General features: G+C 34.0%; 1 protein-coding gene across 5 annotated transcripts in view; it reads right to left on the bottom strand.

Moving 5' to 3' along the window:
• Positions 1–24,396, bottom strand: part of BRMS1L (BRMS1 like transcriptional repressor) — a 160,956-nt gene that overhangs the window by 59,773 nt on the left and 76,787 nt on the right. For all 5 annotated transcript variants that reach the window (XM_074213389.1, XM_074213387.1, XM_074213385.1 and 2 more), the window contains exons 2-4: positions 18,362–18,452; positions 8,206–8,333; positions 6,532–6,611 (exon numbers count right to left, since the gene is read on the bottom strand). In XM_074213389.1, coding sequence (XP_074069490.1) covers positions 6,532–6,611; positions 8,206–8,333; positions 18,362–18,450 — 297 coding nt within the window. In that variant the 5' untranslated portion in view covers positions 18,451–18,452. The remainder of the gene's footprint in view (positions 1–6,531; positions 6,612–8,205; positions 8,334–18,361; positions 18,453–24,396) is intronic.

The raw sequence follows: 24,396 nt of genomic DNA, 5'->3' as shown, positions 1-24,396 counted from the left end.
CTGGCATTTTACCTACTGTTCCACCTAGGTACCCTGAATGGTGCTAAAAGTGAGAGACTACTAATTGAAATGAGTAAAAATGTACATGGACCCTCATCAAAGGAAGTTACTCCAATTCCTCTGACTCTTGATTCCATTCAGCAGCTACTGCTCCAAGCTTTCTGATTTTTTCTTAAGACACACACACACACACACACACACACACACACACACACACACACACACACACAGAGACACCCTCTACCTGAGCCTTTTTTGCCAAGACTTTTGATTCTATATTACCCATTATCTTGTTTTTCATTCTAGTTCAGGCTTCTTCAACAAATTGTCCCATTATCTTTCTTAAATCTTTACTGTTCTTCTCTTCTACAAGATAAATCATTCAACCAGTCTTCATATGTCATAAACTTAGGACCCTTTATTATCAGGGTTGCTCCCTTCTAGATACAGCAAGTTGACTGAAGAAAATAGAATTAAATCATCATTAATAAAATGGAGTACCCAGAATTGAACACATTACCCTGGGTGTGATATGTCCAAAGATATTACTGTTTTGTTTTTCAAGGCTGACGAGATTGACTTTAGCTTTCTTCTGTCCTTGATCTGGTTCCATGGTCTCTATCATCATCTCTATTTAGATGATTTCAACATCAGTATATCTTCTCCTATCTCTCCCCTAAGTTTAATCCTGTTAAGGCAACTGTTTTTTTGTACATCTCAAATTGGACTTCCCACATGTATTTCAAACTCACAGGTCCAAAAGAGAACTTATTACCTTTCTCAAGTTTCTCCCCTCTTCAAACTTCACTATTACAGATGAGTATGTCACCATCCTCCCAATTTCCTAGACTTCATAAATTCATTGTCATCCTTAACTCCTGACAATCATTTATCCTATATCCTACATTCAACCAAATTTTCTTATTTCTAAATTTACTATATTTCTCCATACAACTTCTTCTCTTCATTCATATAGATACCACCCTAGTATATTGCAATAGTCTTTTTTAATTAATCTCCATGCCTGAAGTCTCTCCCTACACTGTTCATTCTCCCTTGGCTGCCAAAGTGATTTTTCTACAGAACTAATCTATTCTTTTCAACCCCTTATTCAATAAACTCCTGTGGTTCCCTATTATCTTTAAAAATCAAACATAATCTTCTTTCTTTAGAATGTAAACTCTTCATAACCTAGGCTTTTCCTGTTTTACCAATCTTAAAAGCTTTACCTGCCTCCACATTCATTCTATAACCAGCTGCACCGGCCCATTTCATATCTCTGTGACTTTGAACTGGTTGAAACCTATGCTTGGAACTTTCCTTCCTCACCTCTGCCTTAGTTTCCCCAATACTTCCTTTAAGTCTTAGGTCAAATCACACATTCTAAAAGTAGCATTCCTCTTTGTAACTGCTTCCCATCTACTCAGCATGCATCTTTTTTTTTGGTACATAGTAATTTACAAGGAAACTCTCTTAATTAGATAAGCTATTCGAAGGCACAGACTGTTTTTTATTTCCCTTGTCCTGATGTAGACCTTGCCACTGGAAGCAGATAGCTCCAGAGAAAACAGTTAGGCTGGTGACAGAGGCAGCTAGATGGTACAGTGCAAAGAGCACCAGCCCTGGAGTATAGAAGACCTAAGTTCAAATCTGGCCTCAGACACTTAATTCCCTAGCTGTGTGACCTTGGGCAAGTCATCTAACCCCACTGCCTGAAATAAAAATAAGAATGAAGGACAATCAACCACCATTTTTGACACATAGTAAGTACTTAAATACTTCTTAATTGACTAGAAACTTAGGTAAAAAATTCTCATCTTCCATCTAGATTACCAAACTCTTTGAATTGGTCTTCCTATCCCAAGTCTATTTTCTGCAGAATGACCAAAATAACATACCTAAACCACAGATTGGATCAGATTATTTCCCAACTCAAAAGTCTTCAATGCATTCTTGATAAATATAACTTTGCTCAGACTGGTCTTTAAGGAACATCACAATATTTTTCCAACCTATTACTCAGACTTGATTCATACTATTCTTTAAATAATCTGAATCCCAGTCAAATGTAACTATTTAGTGTTACCATAATTTGACATCAAATTTTGTGACTTCATACAGTTGAGCCTCATGCTTTTCCTAATCTTCGGCTCTGAAAATCCTCTTTTCTTCAAAATTCAGTTCAAGTGCCTTTGAGGAATTATTTCTAATCCTCTTTATTAGTGTCTTTATGACCTCAAAGGAAGAGACATATATTACCTTGCATTTACTTATCTCTACATAAAGATTCATAGATTTAGAGATAGAAGTGAATTGTCATTAAGAGGTATAACCTACTCATTTTACATATGTGAAAACTGAAACCCAAAAAGCTAAGAAAAAACTTTCCAATAGTCATACAAAGATGCAGCTAAGTATTTGAAATAAACTAATTTGGGGCAGAAAGGGAAAATGTTGAAGCTCCATAAGATTTTTACAAATGAGTTTGTATTTTAATCCATATTGTTCAAGATTAAGAGAGGAAGATTGCTGGCTGAAGAGATGTCTCAATTCTTTTGGTCTTCTTGTTAAGACAATTCACTCATATAGGTTAAATACTCTTTGGAAATATTGAAACTGTCTTAATATCTGTTCTTTTATTTATTTACCTTCTGGAGAAATATCTACAACAAGAAACAGTGCAAAGAAAAATAAGGTTAATTATCCTAGATGAAATTCAATTTGGAACTGGAAGCAGGAAAACAAAAAAGTGAAAAGATTTCATAACAAACTTTTTTTTTCTCTAATAAGGAAATTCATACTCTAATATGTCTAGAAGTGCGGCATAAAGGAAAAGTGGTAGAAATAAATGACTAAGTACAGTTGTACTAGAGGGAGTATCCATAGAATAGCTCAGTGTTTAGGATCACACATTTTTTAGGATATTGGGGGACTCATTATCATGGCATATGAAAGATGGGAGAAAACCAAGTGCTCAGAACAAACTCTCTGACCAAAATTAATTATTCTATCCATATAATTTTTACAAGTAAAATCTGTAGTTAGACAATAAAGCAACTCTAAAGAAAGGAAACAGCAAGCTTTCACAAATAACATTTCATATAAGAATGAGTCTTTAAAGTTACAAACTCGTTGAAAAGTATAAAGATTACAAATAGAAATAATGATGGTCTCAAATATAACTACTCTTATTCTTATCCTCTAACACTTTCTCACTTTGCCCACTCCCTCTACTATGTAAATTCCCAAACTCTCCCTTTCCTAGCCAGGTCAATGCTCTGCAGGTCCATTATAGCCTAACTATCACAGGAGCTCCTCCAGGTGCTGCTAGAAAAATTTCCCTTTCTTAAGTCCCCAGCCCCACCCCCTGGTTCACTGGATCATCTCAACACAATTGGCATACACATGGCAAACTCTGCAGGAGCAAATCAAGTGAATAAAAGACCCACCTTTAACTTCATTTTGGGTGAGAGAATAAATTAATAGTACAAGATGGAGATATAGAATGAAGAATACTGCAAATCTTTTTATCTTTACCCTGAAACCTACTCTTTTAATTTTCCTATTATCAGTTATTCCTATTATCAGGCCACCACAAGAGTTAGAATCACCAAGTTCAAAAATTGATATTATCTTCAATTCTTCACCCTCCATCCTCCAATATAGCCAATGAGCAGCAAATCTTTCCACTTCTATTTAAATAATATCTTGCAACATGTTTCCCTATTTCTACATAGCCACCTAGTTCAAATGGTCCCCTAAATTGGCTCCTTGCCTCAAGTATTTCTCTTCAATACATCTCCCACACAGTTGACAGAGTTATTTTTCTATAACATAGATCTGATCATGTTATTCTCTAGCTATTCTCCCTGCTGACTTCAGAATCAAATATTACTTAATGATTAATCTCATTTTTCATGCCTGTTTGGATAAAATTTAAAATATATAAAATTTATTCTAGTATCATATGAATTATAAAGAAGTAAAACTATGCATTTGGGATTTGTATTCAATTTTTTTATTGAAAGGGAAGAATGAACAAAAATGTTTATTTTATGAACACAAATGACACAGTGAACTTTCCCTAACTGAACAAAAATAGTTAATAAATCACTATGCTATATATTGTAATAAAATATTAAAACAGGTATTTTAGTAATAATGAATTTTACTATTAATCTGTAGTGTTTACTTCTGTAATATAAGGCTTTGTGATGTAGTATAAAGAAAAGTTATGACTAACAATATTATCAACAATACATTTTAAGAAACACTTCACAGAGAAATAAATCTACTCATCACATTTAAATTAGCACAGCATTTAACACAGTGACTTGCACAGAGAAGGTTGATTTGACTTGACTATTTATGGTTATTACTTTCATAAGTCACAAACATGAAAATTATAAAATTTTTAATCAATAAATATCTTTGCATTCTTACTGTATTTAGAATTTGTATGATGCTACAAAAATTATAATTTTTAAAGGCTATTTGAATTTTTGTATAATACCATAATGAAAAGAGAAAGGCAGTTGAAAAGGAAAGGAATCACAACGTAAATTTAAAAATCAATAATGTATTTTTTTCTGTCTAAAAGAAAGCATATTCAATAGAACATAAAACAACCTTTTAGATATGCCCACAAGTACCTTCAATGTATATGAAAAAATCATAAAAGATTTTCTGAAAGATGAAACAAACAAAGCTTTTCTCAATAGTCCTCTGATTACAAATCTCAATGAAGGTATAAAAATAAGATGATGCATGTTTGCCAAAGGTAGCTGTTATTATCACAGAGGAAGACCAACACACAAGGAGAGATTTCTTATATGTGATGAGATCTGTTTGCAGATACCATTTTACAAATAGCTTTAAGCCCTACAACACAGCTGAGACTCCTAAATGAGATTCAGAAACTCTCAAGAATTCAGCCTAACTAGAAAGGAAAAGCAAGTGATTGAAGAATGCCATATTTTCATATTGGGAATGTTCTCCATAAATCTTTTATGAGGGTTCTACATAAACTAGCCCAGATATAACTCATGCTGCTCTCTAGTGACCAAAGGTTTTTATCCCACCCACCTTCCTCTGTGCCCCTCCTCCTCTTCCACCTCTACCTTTGGGAATATTAATCAAGTCCTAATTATCATTTCTGGAAGGATCAATACATTGTTGTATGGCTCTATCTATAATCCCAATTACTTCCTAATCTAAAAGATCCCTCTAACCATCACTTCTATGTGGTACATTCCTGTGGATAGAATGTCTTTCTTTTTGTATTTGTATTGCCAGTGTTCACTTAGCACAGTGTCTGGCACACAACAAAGGTTTAACAATTTTTTTTTTATTCATTCATTCATTCAATTCCTTTACTCTTCAAGCTCTGATACATAGTTGTATGTACAAATTACAGAGACTGACCAACAGCAAAATTCCTTGGACACTTCAGAAGGGAAAGGAACTGGGTACAGCAGACAACTGGGTTGGATTTATTTGTGGGAAACTCCTCCATACTTTTAATGAATTTATGCTTCTTCCTAAAAACAAAGACCCATCTTCTTAACATCAAAACTTTTACAATAATACTATAATACTATAATTCCTGTCACAGAAGAGCAAAATCTTCAAATGATTGAAATTGCAGGTCACTCAGAGAAATAGAAAGGAATCCAGGAAATAAGAGATTTTCTTTGCTTTATGGGTTGTGATAACATAGTAATTCTTGTCAAGTGGCCAGAATCCAGATGATACATACAAAACCTCTCCATACTTAGCTGGACTTGTCCTCACAAAGCTACAGTACTATTACCAAAGACAAAATGTGTTAAGAGAACGAGTGTAAAAGACTAGTCCAACTGAAATGGGGTGGTCTATTCATGTTATAAGAACAAGACTTGATAAATTTTGAATAACTCTTGTACTTTGATGGTACCCACACAGTGTCAGATATCTAGAGGCAGGCCCTCAGAAATCTTGGTGGCTCTTCCTATGGAGGATTTATAGTGGACAAAAGTTATATGGGACAGCGAAAGCATTGATGGGCTCCAGTCTTGTCATCGATGTGATGACTCCCTCCAGTAGTGAGCATCGATCCATCCAAGTACTAAAGTAAGTGAAAATAAATGGATATAACAGGAGAAAATAACTGACTAGGAAATACAGATTATCTTATCTAATCAGATCATTATAATGACTACTACACATATGCATAGAGTCAATGAAAAGGTAAGTGAGAAAGTTCAATATACTCAATGACCCTAAAAATGAACTTTCTATCATTCAATTTTCACATAAATTAAACTAAGATTTTCAGTGATAGTGAATGATTTAATGCAATATTTTACAAATAATCATGTCACACAAATTTTATTATTTTTAACTCATTTCTATAGTCCTTACTTTTTTAACTTCATTCATCCCACTTCTTACAGTTTTATTATGTACTGATTACAAAAGTGATGTGTCAAAATACTTTATAGTTTTAAAATTAGGCTGGATGAAAATAAACATTAAACAAATTTCCAATACCTCACAGTGTTGGCGAGAAGCTTGGATTTCACATTCATATTTGTTCTTTACAGATTCTAAGCAGAGTTCTCTATAGATTCCTACAATCAAACAAAAGTTCTATGGTTACTTTAACAATAGTTTATTTGTGCTCATTTCCCTAAAATATTCTTACTTTCAAAAATTTACAATCTAAACTTGGAAGAGGCTGAAAGATCATTTTAGTTTTCCATTAAAAAAATACCAAGTACAAAAATAGTTACCAAAAACAAATATAGGTACACTATAAGGAATGATGAAAAATACAATTTTAGAGAAACTTTCAGGTTTCTTTGAGTCAATTCATGTTTCAGACTGACTCAAAGTGAAATAAGCAGAAATCAGGAAAGCAAGTAGATCAGTTTTGAAAGTAATATGTAGAATCTATCATAAATTTTTTAAAAAACAAGCAATGTGAAATGTAGATTCATATAATTCTCTTTTTGTTTTGCTATACATTTTATGGAACTACTCTCTTTTTGATGAAGTCATACAGTTTAGAGTCAGTGTTCCAATTACTTCTTTTTTAAAATGTCTACAATCCACTTAAAACAATGTACTTTGAATATTCTTCTGTTTCCAATTTCATAAAAAGAGAATAGTGTGTAGTCTCTAAAATATAGAATATTATAATGGATAAAAGAGTCAAGATACAAAAATGTTGTGAAAGGTTTAGAATGAGGAAACAAATCTAAAACAATAAAATTTAATGAAGATAAGTATAAAGTGCTATACCTGGGAAACCACAAGATGTGCTGTCTCCCCCTTCACTCAGAATCTATAAGTGAAGGGTGAATCACTACCTAATGATAACCTTAGGAAACTACTCTCCAGGTAGAATAAATGGCCTTAGAAATCCTTTCCAACTTTGAAATTCTAAAATTCTGGAAAAGCAAACAATTCTTTCCTTAAAAAAATTCTATAATCTAAAAATTTGTTTATAAATATATGATGTGATAATCAATAAGAATGTATTAAAGGGGGAAGCTGGGTGGCACAGTGAATAGAGCCAAGGGCACTGGAGTCAGGAGAACCTGAGTTCAAATTTGGCCTCAGACACTTAATAATTACCTGTGTGATCTTGGGCAAGTTACTTAACCCCATTGCCTTGCAAAAAAGAAAAAAAAAAGAATGTATTAAAGCATCTACCCTGTAACAACTACTATGACAAACAATGGGAAAATAATGATAAAACCACCTGTATATAAAAAAGCTTCAAAATTTTAAAACAGAATTAAAACTTTGAGGATAACCTCAATAAAAATGTACCAAAAAAAAAGTGTTATATTGGTAAGGAAGATACTATTAGATGAGAAGATTAGCAAAGGACTCCATGTAGATGGTGGCTTTTGAGCCGAGTTTTCAAAGAAACCAGGACATTAACCATAATAGGTGAGGTCCAAATGTATTTGAAGCATGAGAAAAAAAGTCTTTGCAAAGGTATAGGGAGTTGAAATGTCAAAAGAAGACCAAGACAAGTTTGGGAAAACTATAATGCTTGAAGGGGTCTCAAAGTAAAAAAATGTGCTCAATCATTCAGTAACATTATTAACAATAAAATACATTCGGTAACATTATTAACATTATTAACAATAAAATACATATAGGTAACCTTTAAGTGGAAATCAAATGGAAATGAAATTTTCATATCCCTACCTGCTACTTTTGTTCGAATTTGCATATTTTCTTGCAAAGTTGCCAGTGGTTCCAAATATTCTGGTGCTTTCCCAGCTATTACTTCTTGTAGCTTTGCATCCACTTGACTTAATCTTTCTTTATAAAGCCTTAACATAGGAAAAATTATTAAACATATAGATAAAAAAAGGCTAATATTAGTTCAAAAAATAGTTCCTACATCATCTTTGTCTAGTCTCATACACATTTAGCCAACCAAATTCATTGTTTTAACTTTATCTTAAATGTAAAACTGAATTTTTTTTACTTGCTTGCATGGATATATTAGTCACTACAAAATTTATATCCCTCTCTTTTTTTAAAGAACTATGATATGCTTAGTAAAATTTTGCTGAGAAAACTAGTAAAGCAAGTAAAGTCTTACAGGTTTACCAAGTCCATAAGAACTAAGACTATAAGAGAAAAAGTTACACAGAAAAGGAAGCTTTAAAAGAAACTAAGAAAAAACACAAATATGTAAACACTAGGATTTATTTTGATGCTTTTTAAACAAATTTTGTATTTTCTACTGAACAAGTCTATCTGACTATCTAGTGTTTGCCCATTTTAAAAATTAGCAAGAAAATAAAACATTAGCTTGGCATCCCTGGCTTATCCAGGTTGGAAATTAACAAATTATGAATTAAGTTGAAAAATCATCTACTGAAAGACAAATGAGTCTACCAAATAACATATTCACTCACACAAACTACTCCATTATGCTAACTGCTATATAATTTTGCCATATGAAATAAATTCTGGTATCTTACTGTCAATTAAGTGTTTAATTAAAAGTCCAAATTCTTTAGCCAATCATTAAAAATTCTCCAATCTGACTTTTCTAATCTTATTTTATTTCTCAATCTCCTGCTCTCTCCATGCCAACAAAATTATTCACATATCCTCCGAACTTCTACTGGCCCATCATATTATTTTCTACATCTAGAACATTTCTTCATTTTTCCCCACTTAGTAAAACACCACTTTCTTTGATCCCCATCGAATAAAGATGATTGATCTGATTTCTTGGCACTCAAAATATCTTTATTTCTACTATATTTACCTACACACATGCCTAACTATTACTACTCCTCGAAGGAAGCTCCTTGAAGGAAAGAATCATGTCCTAATAATGACTCCATATACCCTGGTGTCTATTCAAACTGAGAGCGATTTAAAAAAAACTGTTTATTAAAAAAGAATGAAGCACTCAGTTTTATTCTGGTTATCAAAGATATTATATTCAGAAATGACCAATTACTCTTAGAAGTACTGTTTGTAGTGTGCAGCTGGGTGGTACAGTGCATAGAACACCAGCCCTGGAGGAGTCAGGAGGACCTGAGTTCAAATCCAGCCTCAGACACTTAATAATTGCCTAGATACGTGACCTTGGACAAGTTACTCTTAACCCCATTGCCTTAAATAAATAAAACATTTTTTAAAAAAAATAAAACATTTTTTAAAAATTAACTTAAATATGTATTATTGTCCTTTTTTGCTACAGTCAACTAAAATTAGCTCAATATGGTTTCAATTTAGTCAAGATCAGACATCATGAATGATCAATTATACCACAAAACAAAACTGTGTCAAAAATATTGTTTTTCTCAAGCTTCCTTTCAGTTCCATTTTTGAGGCTGTGAATTATGAACTAGAAAGGAAAGGCATGAATCAATGATTCAGATGACTGTTTAGCCTCAATTTAGTCAATAATTCTTTGCAAACATTCTACCTATTAGAAAAAACATGTGTATCACAAAATCAGGCAAATTTCACAGTGTTTAAGACTGAGATGACGTAAAATCTCAGAGGCTTACATGTAATTGAGGGAATCTGGTTTTTACCATTATTGAAAATGCATAACAGAGATTCTTTAAATGTGCCCTATAAACAGAAAGAGTTTGTACACAAAGAAAGAAGCAGAAAATGAAATATCAATTTTGAGAAACTGCAAAGAGGTCACACAGTATTGTGAAGTGATATGAAATCAGTATAGAATTATAGGTGTTAAGTTTTTGACATCTTTAAAAAGTAATTTAAATATGCATTAGATCCTCTTTTTGCTAGTCATTGCTACAGTCAACTGATTTGGCACACAAAATAGATAATCAATGCCTGAATAAATTCTGCTGGATACAGTCACTGAGAGGCTGTTTAATGCAATAGACTACAATAGCTAACCTTAAGATCAAAAAAGTTGTGTTCAAGTTTTGCTTCAGGTACATAGCTGTAGACTTTAAATTACAGAAAAATTGGAATTTCCTCACTGGTGATTCCATACACCAATGAAATCACAGTTCAGACAAAAAATATAGTATTTTTGTTCTCCCACTCTATCTAAATTAGACACTTTTGGCTATTCTAAAAAGAATTAGGACAACACTACTCAAAAATGATACTCTGTGTCTCCTGCATTCACTTGGATCATATTCTGTATTCAATGGACAATATAAAGTATTCTACTGTCAAAACAAAAAAAATATTAGCTGAATTTATTTTTCATATTTTTGCACTGATTTTATATATAATTTCAGGTTTTGTCAACCATTTATGATTTTCATTGGAATCACAATTTCATACATTTAAATTTTAACTTTGCCAAACAAAATTGTGTTCACTTGATTCACCTAAGTCAGCTAGCTGGCCTGGAGTCAAGAGGACTTGAGTTCAAATTTGAACTTAAGACACTTAACCAGCTGTGTGATCCTAGGCAAGTACCTTACCCCTGTTTGCCTGAGTTTCCTCATCTGTAAAGTGAACTGAAGAAATAGCAAAGCACTTCTGTATCATTGCCAAGAAAATCCTAAAAGGGATCACAAAGAATCAGAAATGTCTGAAAAATGACTAAACATTTAACTTAGCTAAAATATAGCTATGGATGATTTGTTGTTGCATTTTGCCTGTAGGACATCCCTCTTCAATATCCAAAAATAATCAGTCAATATGCTTAGACTCTACTTGCCCTGGTATTGTTTTCCATTGTGGATGTTATTTAATTTTTTTGTAAATGACATTTTATTTTCTCCAAATTTAAGTTTTCATCCTTCATTTTTTATAAGATTTTGAGTTCCAAATTTTTCTCCCTCCCTCCCTCCCTCCCCAAGATGGAAAGCAATCTGATTATACATGTGCAATCATGTTGAACATATTTCCACATTAGTCATTTTATGAAAGAAATAAAACAAAAAGGACAAATAAGCAACAAAAAAGTGAAAATAATAATAGTATGCTGTGATCTGCATTTAGACTCCACAGTTCTTTCTCTGGATATAGATGGCATTTTCCATCAAGAGTCTTTTAAAATTACATGTATTGATGAGAAGAGTTAAGTCTGTCATAGTTGATCATCATACAATGTTGATACTGTGTACAATGTTCTGCGAGTTCTCACTCAGCATCATTTCATGTTAACTCCTTCCAAGTTTTTCTGAAATCTGCCTGTTCATCATTTCTTATAGTACAATAACATTTCTATTATATTCAGATAGCACGACTTGTTCAGTCATTTCCCCAATTAAAGGGAATTGCCTCAATTTCCAATTTTTTGCCACCTCAAAAAATTTTTGTGCATTTAGGTCCTTTTCCCTTTATTATGATCTCTGTGGGATACAAACCTAGGGACAGTATTGCTGGATCAAGGGTATAGACAGTTACTGGCTGCCATTTGGGCATAGTTCCCAATTCTCTCCAGAATGATTGGATCAATTCACTCTTACACCAACAATGAATCAGTGTCCAGATTTTCCCACATCCCCTCCAATATCTATCATTTTCCCTTTATGTAATATTGGTCAATCTGATAGGTATGAGGTAGTACATCAGAGTTGTTTTAATTTTTATTTCTCTAATCAACAGTGATTTAGAGCAATTTTTTCATTACTATAGATAGCTTTCATTTCTTCATCTGAATACCATTCATATCCTTTGACCATTTAATGGATATTTCTTAATGCAAATATTGTTGGTCATGCTCAGTACTGATAGCACCTAGATTTCTTGAAAGAAATCCAAATATGACTCCAAGAAATGAATCTTAAGTGAAATATTATATTCCATAACTTAAAAAAAAGAATTTTGAGATCATAGACAATTTCTTGGTAATTTTCTACTTTGTTTTTTTCTCATAAAGGTTTTGGTCATTTAAAAAAAATCTTTTAACATAGTTCCTTCAATTTCATTCAACAGTTCTTCAAAACGTTCATCTTTGAGGCTGGGGCTTTTCAATGTATTGATTTTTGTTTTGTTTTGTTTGTCTGAAATACTAAAGCTGTAAATAGAGAGGTAAAGAAGCAATCATGCTTATATCCCCCAGCCATGCCAAAAATACTTTTCTATATTTAATTCTTTTCTAGAAAAGTATTGTGTTTTCAACATATTTTCTCACAAGAGATTCCATATTTTTTTCAACCTAAAAGCAAAGCTCATTCTGGTTAACCTCACAAACAAAATTAAATGAAACTGGGAGGCTGATGTAAAAACCACTTTCTTTGCTTCCTATATTAATCATGATAAACTTGCTGGTACAATCTGAATTACCAAACGCATCCTTATTCACTCAAATCCAAATATCTCCAGATTCTGATACAGGTAGTTTTTCTATTGCATAAACAGGAGCCTTAGATAATGAAAAGGATGTTTAAGTTTTAATTACTGATGTATTTTTTAAGCAAATAGTAATATGTTAAATGATCACTTTGCTTTCTCTATATAACAGGAACTGCAAATAGAGAACAACTAAAGGTTATTGAGCCAAAAAGTGAGATTGTCAGCCTGTACTTTAGGAAAATCACCTTAAACTCATTATATAATAATTATATATTTATAATAATTATAATATTATTGTATATTATATATTATATATATAATATTATAATATTATATCATTATAATAATGATTTTAAAAGCAATAACATACAAGATTATAAAGAAAATTAATTATATGGAAATAAAAGGTTTTTTCCCAATCCAAGGTCACAGACTTCTCTGAAATTGAACCATAGACTACAGGCTAAGTATCCCTGGTACAGAAAGAGGAGAAGAGAGTCCTAATACAGTGTCTTAACGTATAAGGATAGATAGAGGGCATGATATGGCACATGAACCAGCAAAGGATACTGGGATTAGTCAGGGACTAAAGGCAAGGCATAAGAGTTGAAGAAATGATAGAGAGAAGATGGCATTAGTGAGATGGGTTTCTTGATCACAGATTGGAGAAAAGGAAAAGAGAATGCTGTATGACAATACAAAGTTCTGAGATGTAAATAGAAGAGGCTGTACACTGAAAAATTAATTCTATTTCTTCTTAGGGAAACAAAATTGTGAATTTGTGTGGCAGTCAAAGGACCATTCCTGTGTGGTGCTGAAGTGCAATGTTGAACTTGGTAATTGGAGCTGAAAAAAAAGAGAAATTAGGAGAGATGGGTGTCTGTGGACACAATAAAACTCATGTTGAGGGTGTATCAGTAGGTAGAGGGAAGAGAGGAGGGAAAGAAACAAGTATTTATTAAATCCTACCATGTACCAAGAACTGTGCTGAATGTTTGATAAATATTATCTCACTTGTTTTTTATGACAAGACTGTGAAATAGGTGCTATTATTAGCCCTATCTTTCAACTGAAAAAAACTAAGACACCATAAGTGGATAAAGTGCTAAGCCTGAATACAAAAATATTTGAATTCAAGTACAGTTTCAGATGCTTACTACCTATGTGATCCTGAGCAAATCACTTTACCTCTGTCTGACTCAGTTTAATCAACTGTAAAATGGAGATAATAATAGCACCTACCTCATAGGTTATCATGAAGATTAATATATAATATTTATAAAGTGCTTAGCAAAGTATCTGGTGCATAGCAGGCATTTAATTAATGCTTATTCCCTTTTATAAGGGCATGTGATGGGAGCAATATCTTAAAACCCTACCCCTTTCAGGTTATATCAGTTTTTTCTTCGAAAGTATTGAAATTGTCCTCAAAACTTAACTGACTCAGAGGGCTAGAGTTCAGGCCATTGACAATAGCTTCCTAGTTACCAGGATACAAAAAGAGACAGGATGTGATGGGTTGGAAGTCCTCCCTGAGATTTCTGACTATAGACCAATAGCATGACCAACTAAAGTACAGGAAAGTAGTACAAAAAGAAATCAGTGTCTCATTTCATACTGAGATACTGAATCAAACTGGTTCAGACCTGGTCTTCAATAAGGTTGGAAGTAGGAAGTTAAAAAAAGACTGTGATCCAGTTAGTAAACTCCTTGAGAAATGATAGAGAATTACTCTGGGGTGGATAGATAATTGCTACAAAGCAGTAATATGAAGCAGACAGAATTCTAGGTTTCAGTATTCACAGACCTACATATAAATCTAGCCTCAGACATTTGCTACTGTATACCTGGGTAAATCAGATATAACCTTTTTGGATTCCAGTTTCCTTCTCTGTAAAATAAGAATATGACTCACGGACTTCTAAGATCCTTCCTTGTAAGCTCTAACTTTATGAAACTTTCCAATATTATTTAAATGTAGTACACTTTGAAGGAAGAAATTGCTGAGTAATGACACCAAAGGAAGAATGTGGAAGTAGCGGTGAGGAACAAGTAGTATTTTTATTACCCCACCTGGTAGTATGGTCAGAGGGTAGGAGCAGAGGTACAGATACAGTTAGAAAGTAGCTAGGGATGAAGTACCAAATGGTGAGAGATAGTTTCTCTGAAGCAGCCCATAAAGAGGTCAAAAATGAAGAGAAATATATTAATTATTGACAGGAGTTACACAGGACACATAGGAAAGGTTGAGCAGATCATAGAGATCTAGAAAGGATAGATATAGGTAAAGGATGATGGAAGAATGAACTTAGAATAAATGGAGATGTAAGATGTAGATGTAGCTTATCAACAAGCATGAACATTTCCTTAAAAATGGTAAGACAGGGGCAGCTAGGTGGCACAGTAGATAGACCACTGGTCCTGGAGTCAGGAGGACCTGAGTTCAAATGACTTAAGACATTTAAAAATTACCTAGCTGTGTGACCTTGGGCAAGTCACTTAACTCCACTTTTTATTATATCCTTAAAAATTCTTCACCTTTTTCCTTTTAACCTCTAGATGATTTTGTTACTATTTTATCTAATTCAATAAAGTAACCATTTGGTAGTTCAAATGGTATGCAATATATCTCTAAATTAACTTGGTAGTTTTGTAACTTTATTCTATCAAAATAACACAAATACAAGCAATTAATTTCTATCTCATTATTTGTTATCTTTTATTTTTGTAAAGAATGAATTTAGAAGCATTTACTATGGGAAAGCAATACATGAAATTTTGGAGAACCAAATAAAAAAGAAAACCAGTCCCCGTTCTCATGGAATTTACACTCTAATGGGGAAAAGGACACAAAATTTCAGCTACAAATGTATGGAAAGGTCCAACAGACATTGACAAATCAGCCAGCAATGCATAATCTTTAATTCTCTAATGTTTTATAATTATATTCGTATAATTTCTGCATGTCTTGGCAGATAGTCTCCAAGTATTTCATACTGTAGCTATTTTAAATCAAATGTCTTTTTGAAAATATCTTTCTGCTAGGTCTTACTAAAGGCTTTACATAAAAGGCTGAAGATTTATATAAATTTTTTTGATATAAAACTGGTTAACTAATTTCTTTGTAGAATGTACTCATAAATCCATTTGACTCAGGGTTTTGTTTTTATTTTTCTTTTGCTAAGATCTGGTTATTTAAAATATTTCATTTTCTGTTAACCTATATTTGTAATATCTTTGTTTATATATACACAATCCTTTCTGAATTTGTGATTTCATTTATTTCTCTGAGTGAGTTCTATGTTTGGAAGGGTTATTTTTCTCAAAGAAGGAGTTTCATAGAATGACATCTTCCCCTAACTTTGTAAAACCTGACTAATTTCTTTATAGAATATACTTGTAAACCCATTTGGTTCAGAGTTTTGTTTTTATTTTTCTTTGCTAAGATTTAGTTTTTTCAAAATCTCTTATCTCCTTTTCTGTTAACCAGGGTATTTTGTAATATTTGTAAATATATAAATATTCCTTTTCTTTACACTCAGTTTTGTTGGAATATATTTGTCCAAAACAATTTCCTACATTTCCACTGTTTTGAAATCTTTTCAGTTTTCATTTTGGCAATTTGATTTTTGCTCTCTTTCTTGGGATCAATATAAATAAGTTGTGAGAAACAGTTAACTCTCATTATGTTCTAATCTTGCTAGACTACATTTTTTATTCAGGGACAGCACTTACTCAAGTCAGAATCTAGGTAGTTTATAATGACGTTGTTAAGAAAAAAAATTTACTTTTCATGACAGAAGGATATTCAACAAAAATAGGCACTTCCAGTTGATTTAACTGAGCAAAGCTCCCTTGATAGCTTCCCATCTTGATCCATTACTTCCTCTCTCCACCTCCCATTCCTTATAGTTGCTTTTGTATCTGGGTTTTGTATCTATAGGAAAGTAAATCAACAGTCTGAATCCTTAAACCTCTCAGTCACAAACCAAAAAATCAAAAGTGAAAAAAAATTAAAATCACAATGATCAAAAAGGACTCAAATGAAGAAAGAAGAGACAACATTCTCAACCTACCCTTTATGGAAATGAGAAATCCAAAGGTGTTAAACATTACAGACTTTTTCAATGCACTAATTACTTGCACTAATTTTCCCCTCTCTTTAAAATAAATACTATTAGTCATATGTGATGACTCCCTTAAAACTTGGGATAACTACAGTGAAACAATAAACAAAAATATCAATAAAAAGTTTCTCGGGGTGGCTAGGTGGCACAGTAGATAAAGCACTGACCCTGGAGTCAGGAGTACCTGAGTTCAAATCTGGCCTCAGACACTTAATAATTACCTAGCTGTGTGGCCTTGGGCAAGCCACTTTAAACCCATTTGCCTTGCAAAAACCTAAAAAAAAAGTTTCTCAAAAAAAAGAAAGATTGCAATACAAGACTTAAAATTTATGGATAACTGTAGGTATTATAAAGAGAAAATTGCTAATACACCATTTTTAAGACTATGCATTGATACAACCATTCTACAAAGTAATTTGGAATTATGCTTAAAAAGTGAACAAAATGTCCATATATTTTTTTTTACAAGGCAATGGGGTTAAGTGGCTTGCCCAAGGCCACACAGCTAGGTAATTATTAAGTGTCTGAGGCCATATTTGAACTCGGACTCCTGACTCCAGTGCCAGTGCTCTATCCACTGCGCCACCTAGTTACCTCTAAAATGTCCATATCTTTTGACCCACTGCTAGGAAAAAACTGTAAGAACAAAGACAGAACATTCCACAGGCACCAAAATATTCATAGTAGCAACTTTTGGTGGTGGCAAAGAACTGGAAATAAGACTAGATGCCCACGGGGGAATGGCTAACCAAATTATGGTACATGAATGTAATGGGATAGCACTGTCCCAGAAGAAATGATGAACATGAAAAATTTAGAGACACTTGAAAAAAATGCTATATGAACTGAGGCAGTGTGAAACAAAATCAAGAAAACAATACTTGCAACAATATAAACAGGAAAAACACTATCTAAGTTATAACAGCTAATGTTGGCCACAGAAGAAAGCAGCTAAGAAACTTCATTTCCCTATATTTATTATAAAGGAAGGAGATAGTTATGGAATAGTAATAGATTCAATTGGTATTTTGATTGGTTTTGCTGAATTCATTTTTTTCTTCCCAGATAGAAAAAGGGAGAGAGTATATTAAAAAATTAATATTAAAAAGAATCAATAAAGATCAAATAAAATTTCAAAATAATAAAAAAGGAATGGTGAACAGAGCAGATCAGAATTGAATTAATTTGTTTCAAATCTGTCTTTCTGGATTTGTTTGCTTTTTAATGTTGGGTGATCCACAAGGTAGAAACCCTAATTGAAAAACCTCAATTTAGCTAATCAGTGGAAAGATAATAGTAGCAGTCTCTTTTCAGAGCACAGTCTATTTTATAATAGGCAAAAATAAAATTTATTTGAATATAATTTTAAGGTCTCTTTTCAGTTTTAAATCTAGGATCCTACAATTGTACTTTTTACTAGTGTATGGAATCAGTAGAAATGATCTTCTTGGAGATCTACTACTTACTGATCTTTGAGGTCTGTAAACTGTTTTTCAAGATTTGACATTTCATCTAAGCACTCCATTCTTCTTCTTTCACAGTCTTCATCATCCATTTCTGTTAATAAAAGCATGAACATTACTAATTATAGTGAGACATCAAAAAGTTGATCAGATATTATATTCCATATCACAGAAATTTATAGAGCAGATTAAAAAAACTTATATGAGCTTAAATGCAGAGACCTCATATACAGTCTTAAAAAAAACTGTTCTACCTAAAATAATTACTACCAAGAATATTTATCTGAAATAGGGAAAAACTGAAATATAAAATTTCATAAATTTTTTATGTGATCTGGCTCTCAATATTAACAAGAAATGCTTTCCTGAAAAATTATATAAAGAACTTGGAAAATCTCCTTCAGGTATGGTTTGAGTCAGGTCTGAAAGGATTTTGGAAAACAGCCAGTTATTCCTAAGAAATTGCAAGGTCAATGGAGCATGATCATAGGAAGGGGAGTAAACTGAAAGAAGATAAGAAGAATGGGTAGGGGTATTTAAGCCCTATTAGGGCTTTGTCAAGAGGATTTTATTTTTGATCCTGGGAGTAATAAGGAGTCAGCTGAGTTTATTTGGGGGGGGGGGGGGAAGGAGTGGTGTGTGGAGCAATAGCCTCAGGACTTTGTTAGGAAATCAATGTGGCAGCTTAGTACAAAATGAATTGGAGCAGGAAGGAGACTTTCCAGAAGATTTTCTGCAAAGGATCAAAATCATTCAAGAACTATCCTGGCCAACTAAAAGAAGTTTCAACACCATTTGGTAAATTTTTTTTGATGAAATTACTGCTGAAGTTACATACTCAGACTGAGAAAGGTTTTGATATATATTACTAGACAGAGTATCTCCAATGATGAAATCACTTTCACTTGACCCTACCATTCCTTCAAATTATGATGACTCACCTCCCATTTAGAATCAAACAATTACAGAAGTATTTGGGGTGGGGAAATCTGAGGAGGAAGCAAGTGTGGTTACTTGGGTGACAAAATCACTGAACCCTCTGACTCAGTAAGAAAGGCTTAGACATTAATTCACAAGTTGCACAAATGATTTACAAGTTATTAGAAAAAGTTCATGGGGCAGCTAAGTGGCTCTGTGGATAGAGCACCAGCCCTGGAGTCAGGAGTACCTGAGTTCAATTCCAGCCTCTAACACTTAATAATTACCGAGTTGTGTGGCCTTGGGTAAGCCACTTAACCCCATTTGCCTTGCAAAAACCTAAAAAAAAGAAAAGTTCACGTATTAGGTTCTTTGAAGAAGCAGCTAAAAAGTAAGTTTCAGTATTACTCTAACAGGTAGGCTATTAGCAGAAGTTGAGGGAAAGAAAAGCTAAAGTGAAGGTAGGAAACCTAATGAGGAAGAATAGTCATGTGGGAATCAAGTTTAGGTACTTTAATGGGGGAAGAATAGCAAAAAGGATAGTAAAGATAAAGAGACTGAGGTTTTTAAAAAAGTAATAAAATTAAGCAAAAAGAGACAATGACAAGCTAAGAAAGACAGTGAGTTTCTAAAGAGATGGTCAAGTTAAAGAAACAGTTGGTAGCAGAACCAAGATGGTGGCGTGAATGCAGAATTTCCCAGGAACTCCTTCCCCGCAAACTCCAAAAACCAACAAATGACTCTAGTCAAAATTTAGAGGGGTAGAAAGACTGAGTGATACATTTTCCCAGTCCAAGATAACTTAGAAGTTCTGCAGGAAAGGTGTGTTTCACCAGGACTGGGGGTTGGGGAAAAAAAAACTGAGGCCGCAGTTCAGCCCAGCCCAGTCCAGAGATCAGCCGCAACAGATTGAAGGGACAGGAAGAGAACTCTGCTACAACGGAATGAGTGTAGAGTGAGGAGCAGCATAGAACCTGCAGTGAGAATCAGGAGAAACCCCCTTACCCCCAGAGGTAAGGGGTCATGGAAGACTGCAGAGATTTCTCTGCTCTCCCTCAGGATAGGACTCTGCTGCTAGCCTACACTCAGATCTAAATTGGAGTTTGGGCTTCCATACTAAGATAGCAGGATCCTCCTTATAGCTCCAGGGCAGAGAGAAGTACAGGACCCATCTACATATCAAAGCACAGGCAAGAGAGCATAAGACCTTGGAGGAATAAAGGTCTCAGTGGGGTACCCCCCCCAAAAAAAGGAAAGTCTTGGAAGTGCTGTCTTGGGCTGAGGAAATGAGTAAACAACAGAAAAAGAAGAATCTGCCCATAGAGAATTACTTTAATCACATAGAAGATCAAAACACATATTCAGATGATGACAAAATAGAAGCTTCCATATCCAAAAACCTCAAAGAGAAAGTACTGGGAGGAAGAAAAGGAGATGAAGAAGCTAAGAAATTTCACGTAAGAGGCAAGAAAAAGCTTTTTCAATGGAGTAGAAAGGGGGAAGGCAAGGGGGGTATGAGTGATCCTTCATTCTAATCAGAAATGGCTCAGAAAGGAAATAACATACACACTTAATAGGGTGAGAGAATCTATCTTACCCTAGAGAAAAATAAGAAGAAAGGGATGGGTTATGCTTACTCTTATAACACATTCAATTTATATCAATGTATAGCATGGAAACAATGTAAAAACTATCAGACACCCTTGGCGGGGGAGGGGAGTGAAATTGTAAAATTCAAAACCTTACAAAAAATGATAGTTACATATTACTATTGTATATAATGGGAAAACAAATAAAATGTTACCAATACAGCCCACAAAATACCCAAATGCAACATGAATCAGATTAAAATGTAACTGGGAAATATTTAATAAAATAAATTGTGTCCAGTAGCATGGAACTTAGAGAAAGCATGAGGAAAGGGAAGGGGGGCAAGCTGAAAATCACACAGCAAAGAACCCAATGAGGAAATGACACCTTAGATATTTTCTGTGACAGGAAGAACAAAGTCAGTGCTTGTGGAGTGGTTTAACACTTAGTAGATTTGTGGTTTTCCACTGAGCATTCTTACAGGGGCAGTCCTTAAGGAGTGGCTAATACCTGATGAAAGGCACCCAAATGTCAAGTTTACTGTTAAAATTCAGCTAACTTAGGAACTCCCTGGAATATTATAGCCAAATTCCAAAACTCCCAAGTCAAAGAGAAAATACTACAAGCAGTCAGAAAGAAACAATTCAAATATTGTGGAGCTACAGTCAGTATTACACAGGATTTAGCAGCTTCTTTATTAAAGTTTGTAGGGCTTGAAATATGATAATCTGGAAGGCAAAAGAGCTTGGATTGCAACTGAGAATCAACTACCCAACAAAACTGAACATCATCTTTCAGGGGAAATGATGGACATTTAATGTAACGGGACTTTTTTTTTAATTTTTTTTTTTTGCAAGGCAAACGGGGTTAAGTGGCTTGCCCAAGGCTACACAGCTAGGTGTCTGAGACCGGATTTGAACGCAGGTACTCCTGACTCCAGGGCCGGTGCTTTATCCACTATGCCACCTGGCCGCCCCTGGCCACCTGGCCGCCCCTGTAACAGGACTTTCAAACTTTCCTGTTGAAATGACCAGAGCTGAGCAGAAAATCTAATGTTCAAGTATAAGACTCGGGTGAAACATAGAGAGGGTGGACAGGACGGACTAATTATGAGGGATTTAATCATGCTGAACTATGTGTATTCTTGCCTGAGAAAATGATGATGATGACTCATATGAGTCTTCTCATTTACAAGAGCAGTTAGATAGGGCACAGAAGCGAGCTGAATATAGTGGTATAATATAGTATAAAGATAGAACCAATCGGTGATAAAGGAAAGTACTGGGAGAAAGAGAAAGGAGAGGTAGAGTGACTATTTCACCAAAAAAAAAAAGAGGCAAGAAAATGCTTTTGCAATTAAATAGAAGGAGGACTGAGTGAGCCTTCATTCTCATCAGAAATGGCTCAGAGAGGAATAACAGACACACTCAATAGGTTATAGAAATCTATCTTACCCTAAGAAGAAAAATGAGAGGAAAGGGATGGGATAAAGGGGACAGTGGAAAAGGGGGGGGGGGGGAGAATAGGTGATAGAAGAAGGAGAAGATAGTGGGAGGGTAATCAGATACAACATACTTCTGAGAAGGGACAGGGTGAAAGGAGAGAGAGAGAGAGAGAGAGAGAGAGAGAGAGAGAGAGTAGAATAAATGAAATGTAGGGAAGAATATAATGGAGGGTAACACAGTAAACAATAGAAACTGTAAAAAAAGATATTGAATTGGCTTTCTATGATGGATAAAGAATGCAACCCATCCCAGAGACAGAGCTGATGATATCTGAATGATATCTGAACATAGACTGAAGTACACTTTTTTTCCTCACTTCATTTCTCTTGAGGTTTCTCTACCTTTTTAGGGGAAGGAAGGCTTATGTTTACTTTCACAATAATGTAAAAATAAATAAATCAAAGTAATTTAGGAAATAGAATTCAACTTAACACAGAATGGAGAATACCCCCACAGTACAGAAAAAAAATCTCACAAGATTTGTTTCCAGTACAAAAAAAACTATAACATTTCTGTGTCCAGAGTTCCCCTTCTCCAAAACTACTAGATAAAATACATGTGTATTGCCTTTGTTCTTCATACTTTTCAAACCCTAACAATCCAATCTTCACACTTAGCTGAACCTGAAATCTCTTTTAATTTCTAATCTCTGCCCCTTGACTCAGCAGTTTTTTGTGTGTGTTTTTTAAAGTTGCTAACTACTACCCCTTTTCTCCTAGAATACTCTCTCCTTTGACTTCCAAAACACTAGTCACTTTTGATTTATTCAAACCTATTTGATAGCACCAGGACCAAAGTTTTCCCCTAATCCTCTTCCCTAGCAAGGGTTAGAAAAAAGCCAGTAATTAATTGTCCTGCACAAGAACCCAAACACCCTGGACAAAACTTCCTGGTGGCCTTTGGCTGTACTGACAAGGCTTCCTAGTCACTTGGAAAATAAAATGTCCCAGCCAGATTGGGTTGGGGGAAGGGTGCTCTAACCACACAAATCATCACACTTTCCCCTACTGAAAAGACATATTTCCAGGTCAAGTTGCTTCTAAAGAAGTGCTAATTAGATCCTTATCATAGAGTGTCTAATTTGATATTATTTAATTAATTAATTAGTTTGTTAAATTAATTAATATTTCTGATCTATATTTCCCGATTTAAAATTGGTCTATAAATTCCTTGTTGATGTTGATCCTGTAAGTCTGGAAGGTAGGCCTGGATGCTGACCTTTGTCCTAGTCAGGAATTGTGTTCTTATCAATAGAGATTTAGCAGTGGACACTGCATCTCTGTCTCATTCACCTATTTCCTCTTATTGAGATATATATATATTTGTAAATTTGAGTTTTTATAGCCGTGGAAAGACAATGATCTAAATATGCTAAGTTTAGTGGGAATTGATCTGTGATCCCAGAATAGGATAAAATGGTCTTTCTTCTACACTAATTCTTACCTTACAATGGAACAGACTTCGTAAAACAAGATACAGAAGGTATAAGTCAAGATCTGTAACACGTCTATGAAAGATATGAAACCTGATTGATTAGCCCATCAAACTTCTTATGGTTCTTTGTTTAAATCTTATAAATATTTATTATTCATTTCTATGTTGGCATTCAGAAGGATGTCATCTACCATGGGTTTTTGGTGAGATCCTAGAGAACAGAATTTCATTTACAAAACTTTGTTATTTCCTTTTTAGCCTAAGTATGACTAACAATATCCTTGCTATGTAGTTCACCTTTCATTCTCAAATACAACTATGACATAAGGGAGGTGATGCCATGATAAGCACATTAATTGGATTTGAGTGAGGGAGATGCTGTGCTGAGTCACCACCTTCACTTTCTCCTCTGGAGTCTACTGAGTCCAGTGGTCAGATATAAGTCAGGACAACTGGAGATGGCCCTGAATGCGAGGCAATTAGGGTTAAGTGTTTTCCAAGGTAACAACTAGTAGGTGTCAAGTGTCTGAGGCCACATATGAATTCAGGTTCTCCTGACTCTTAAGGACAATGCTTTTTCCACTGTACCAT

Source organism: Macrotis lagotis, chromosome 1, assembly GCF_037893015.1.
Source record: "Macrotis lagotis isolate mMagLag1 chromosome 1, bilby.v1.9.chrom.fasta, whole genome shotgun sequence".
In the NCBI taxonomy this organism is placed as follows: Eukaryota; Metazoa; Chordata; class Mammalia; order Peramelemorphia; family Peramelidae; genus Macrotis; species Macrotis lagotis.
Note: the sequence above shows the minus strand (reverse complement) of the source record. Positions and strands in the feature narration are given on the sequence as shown.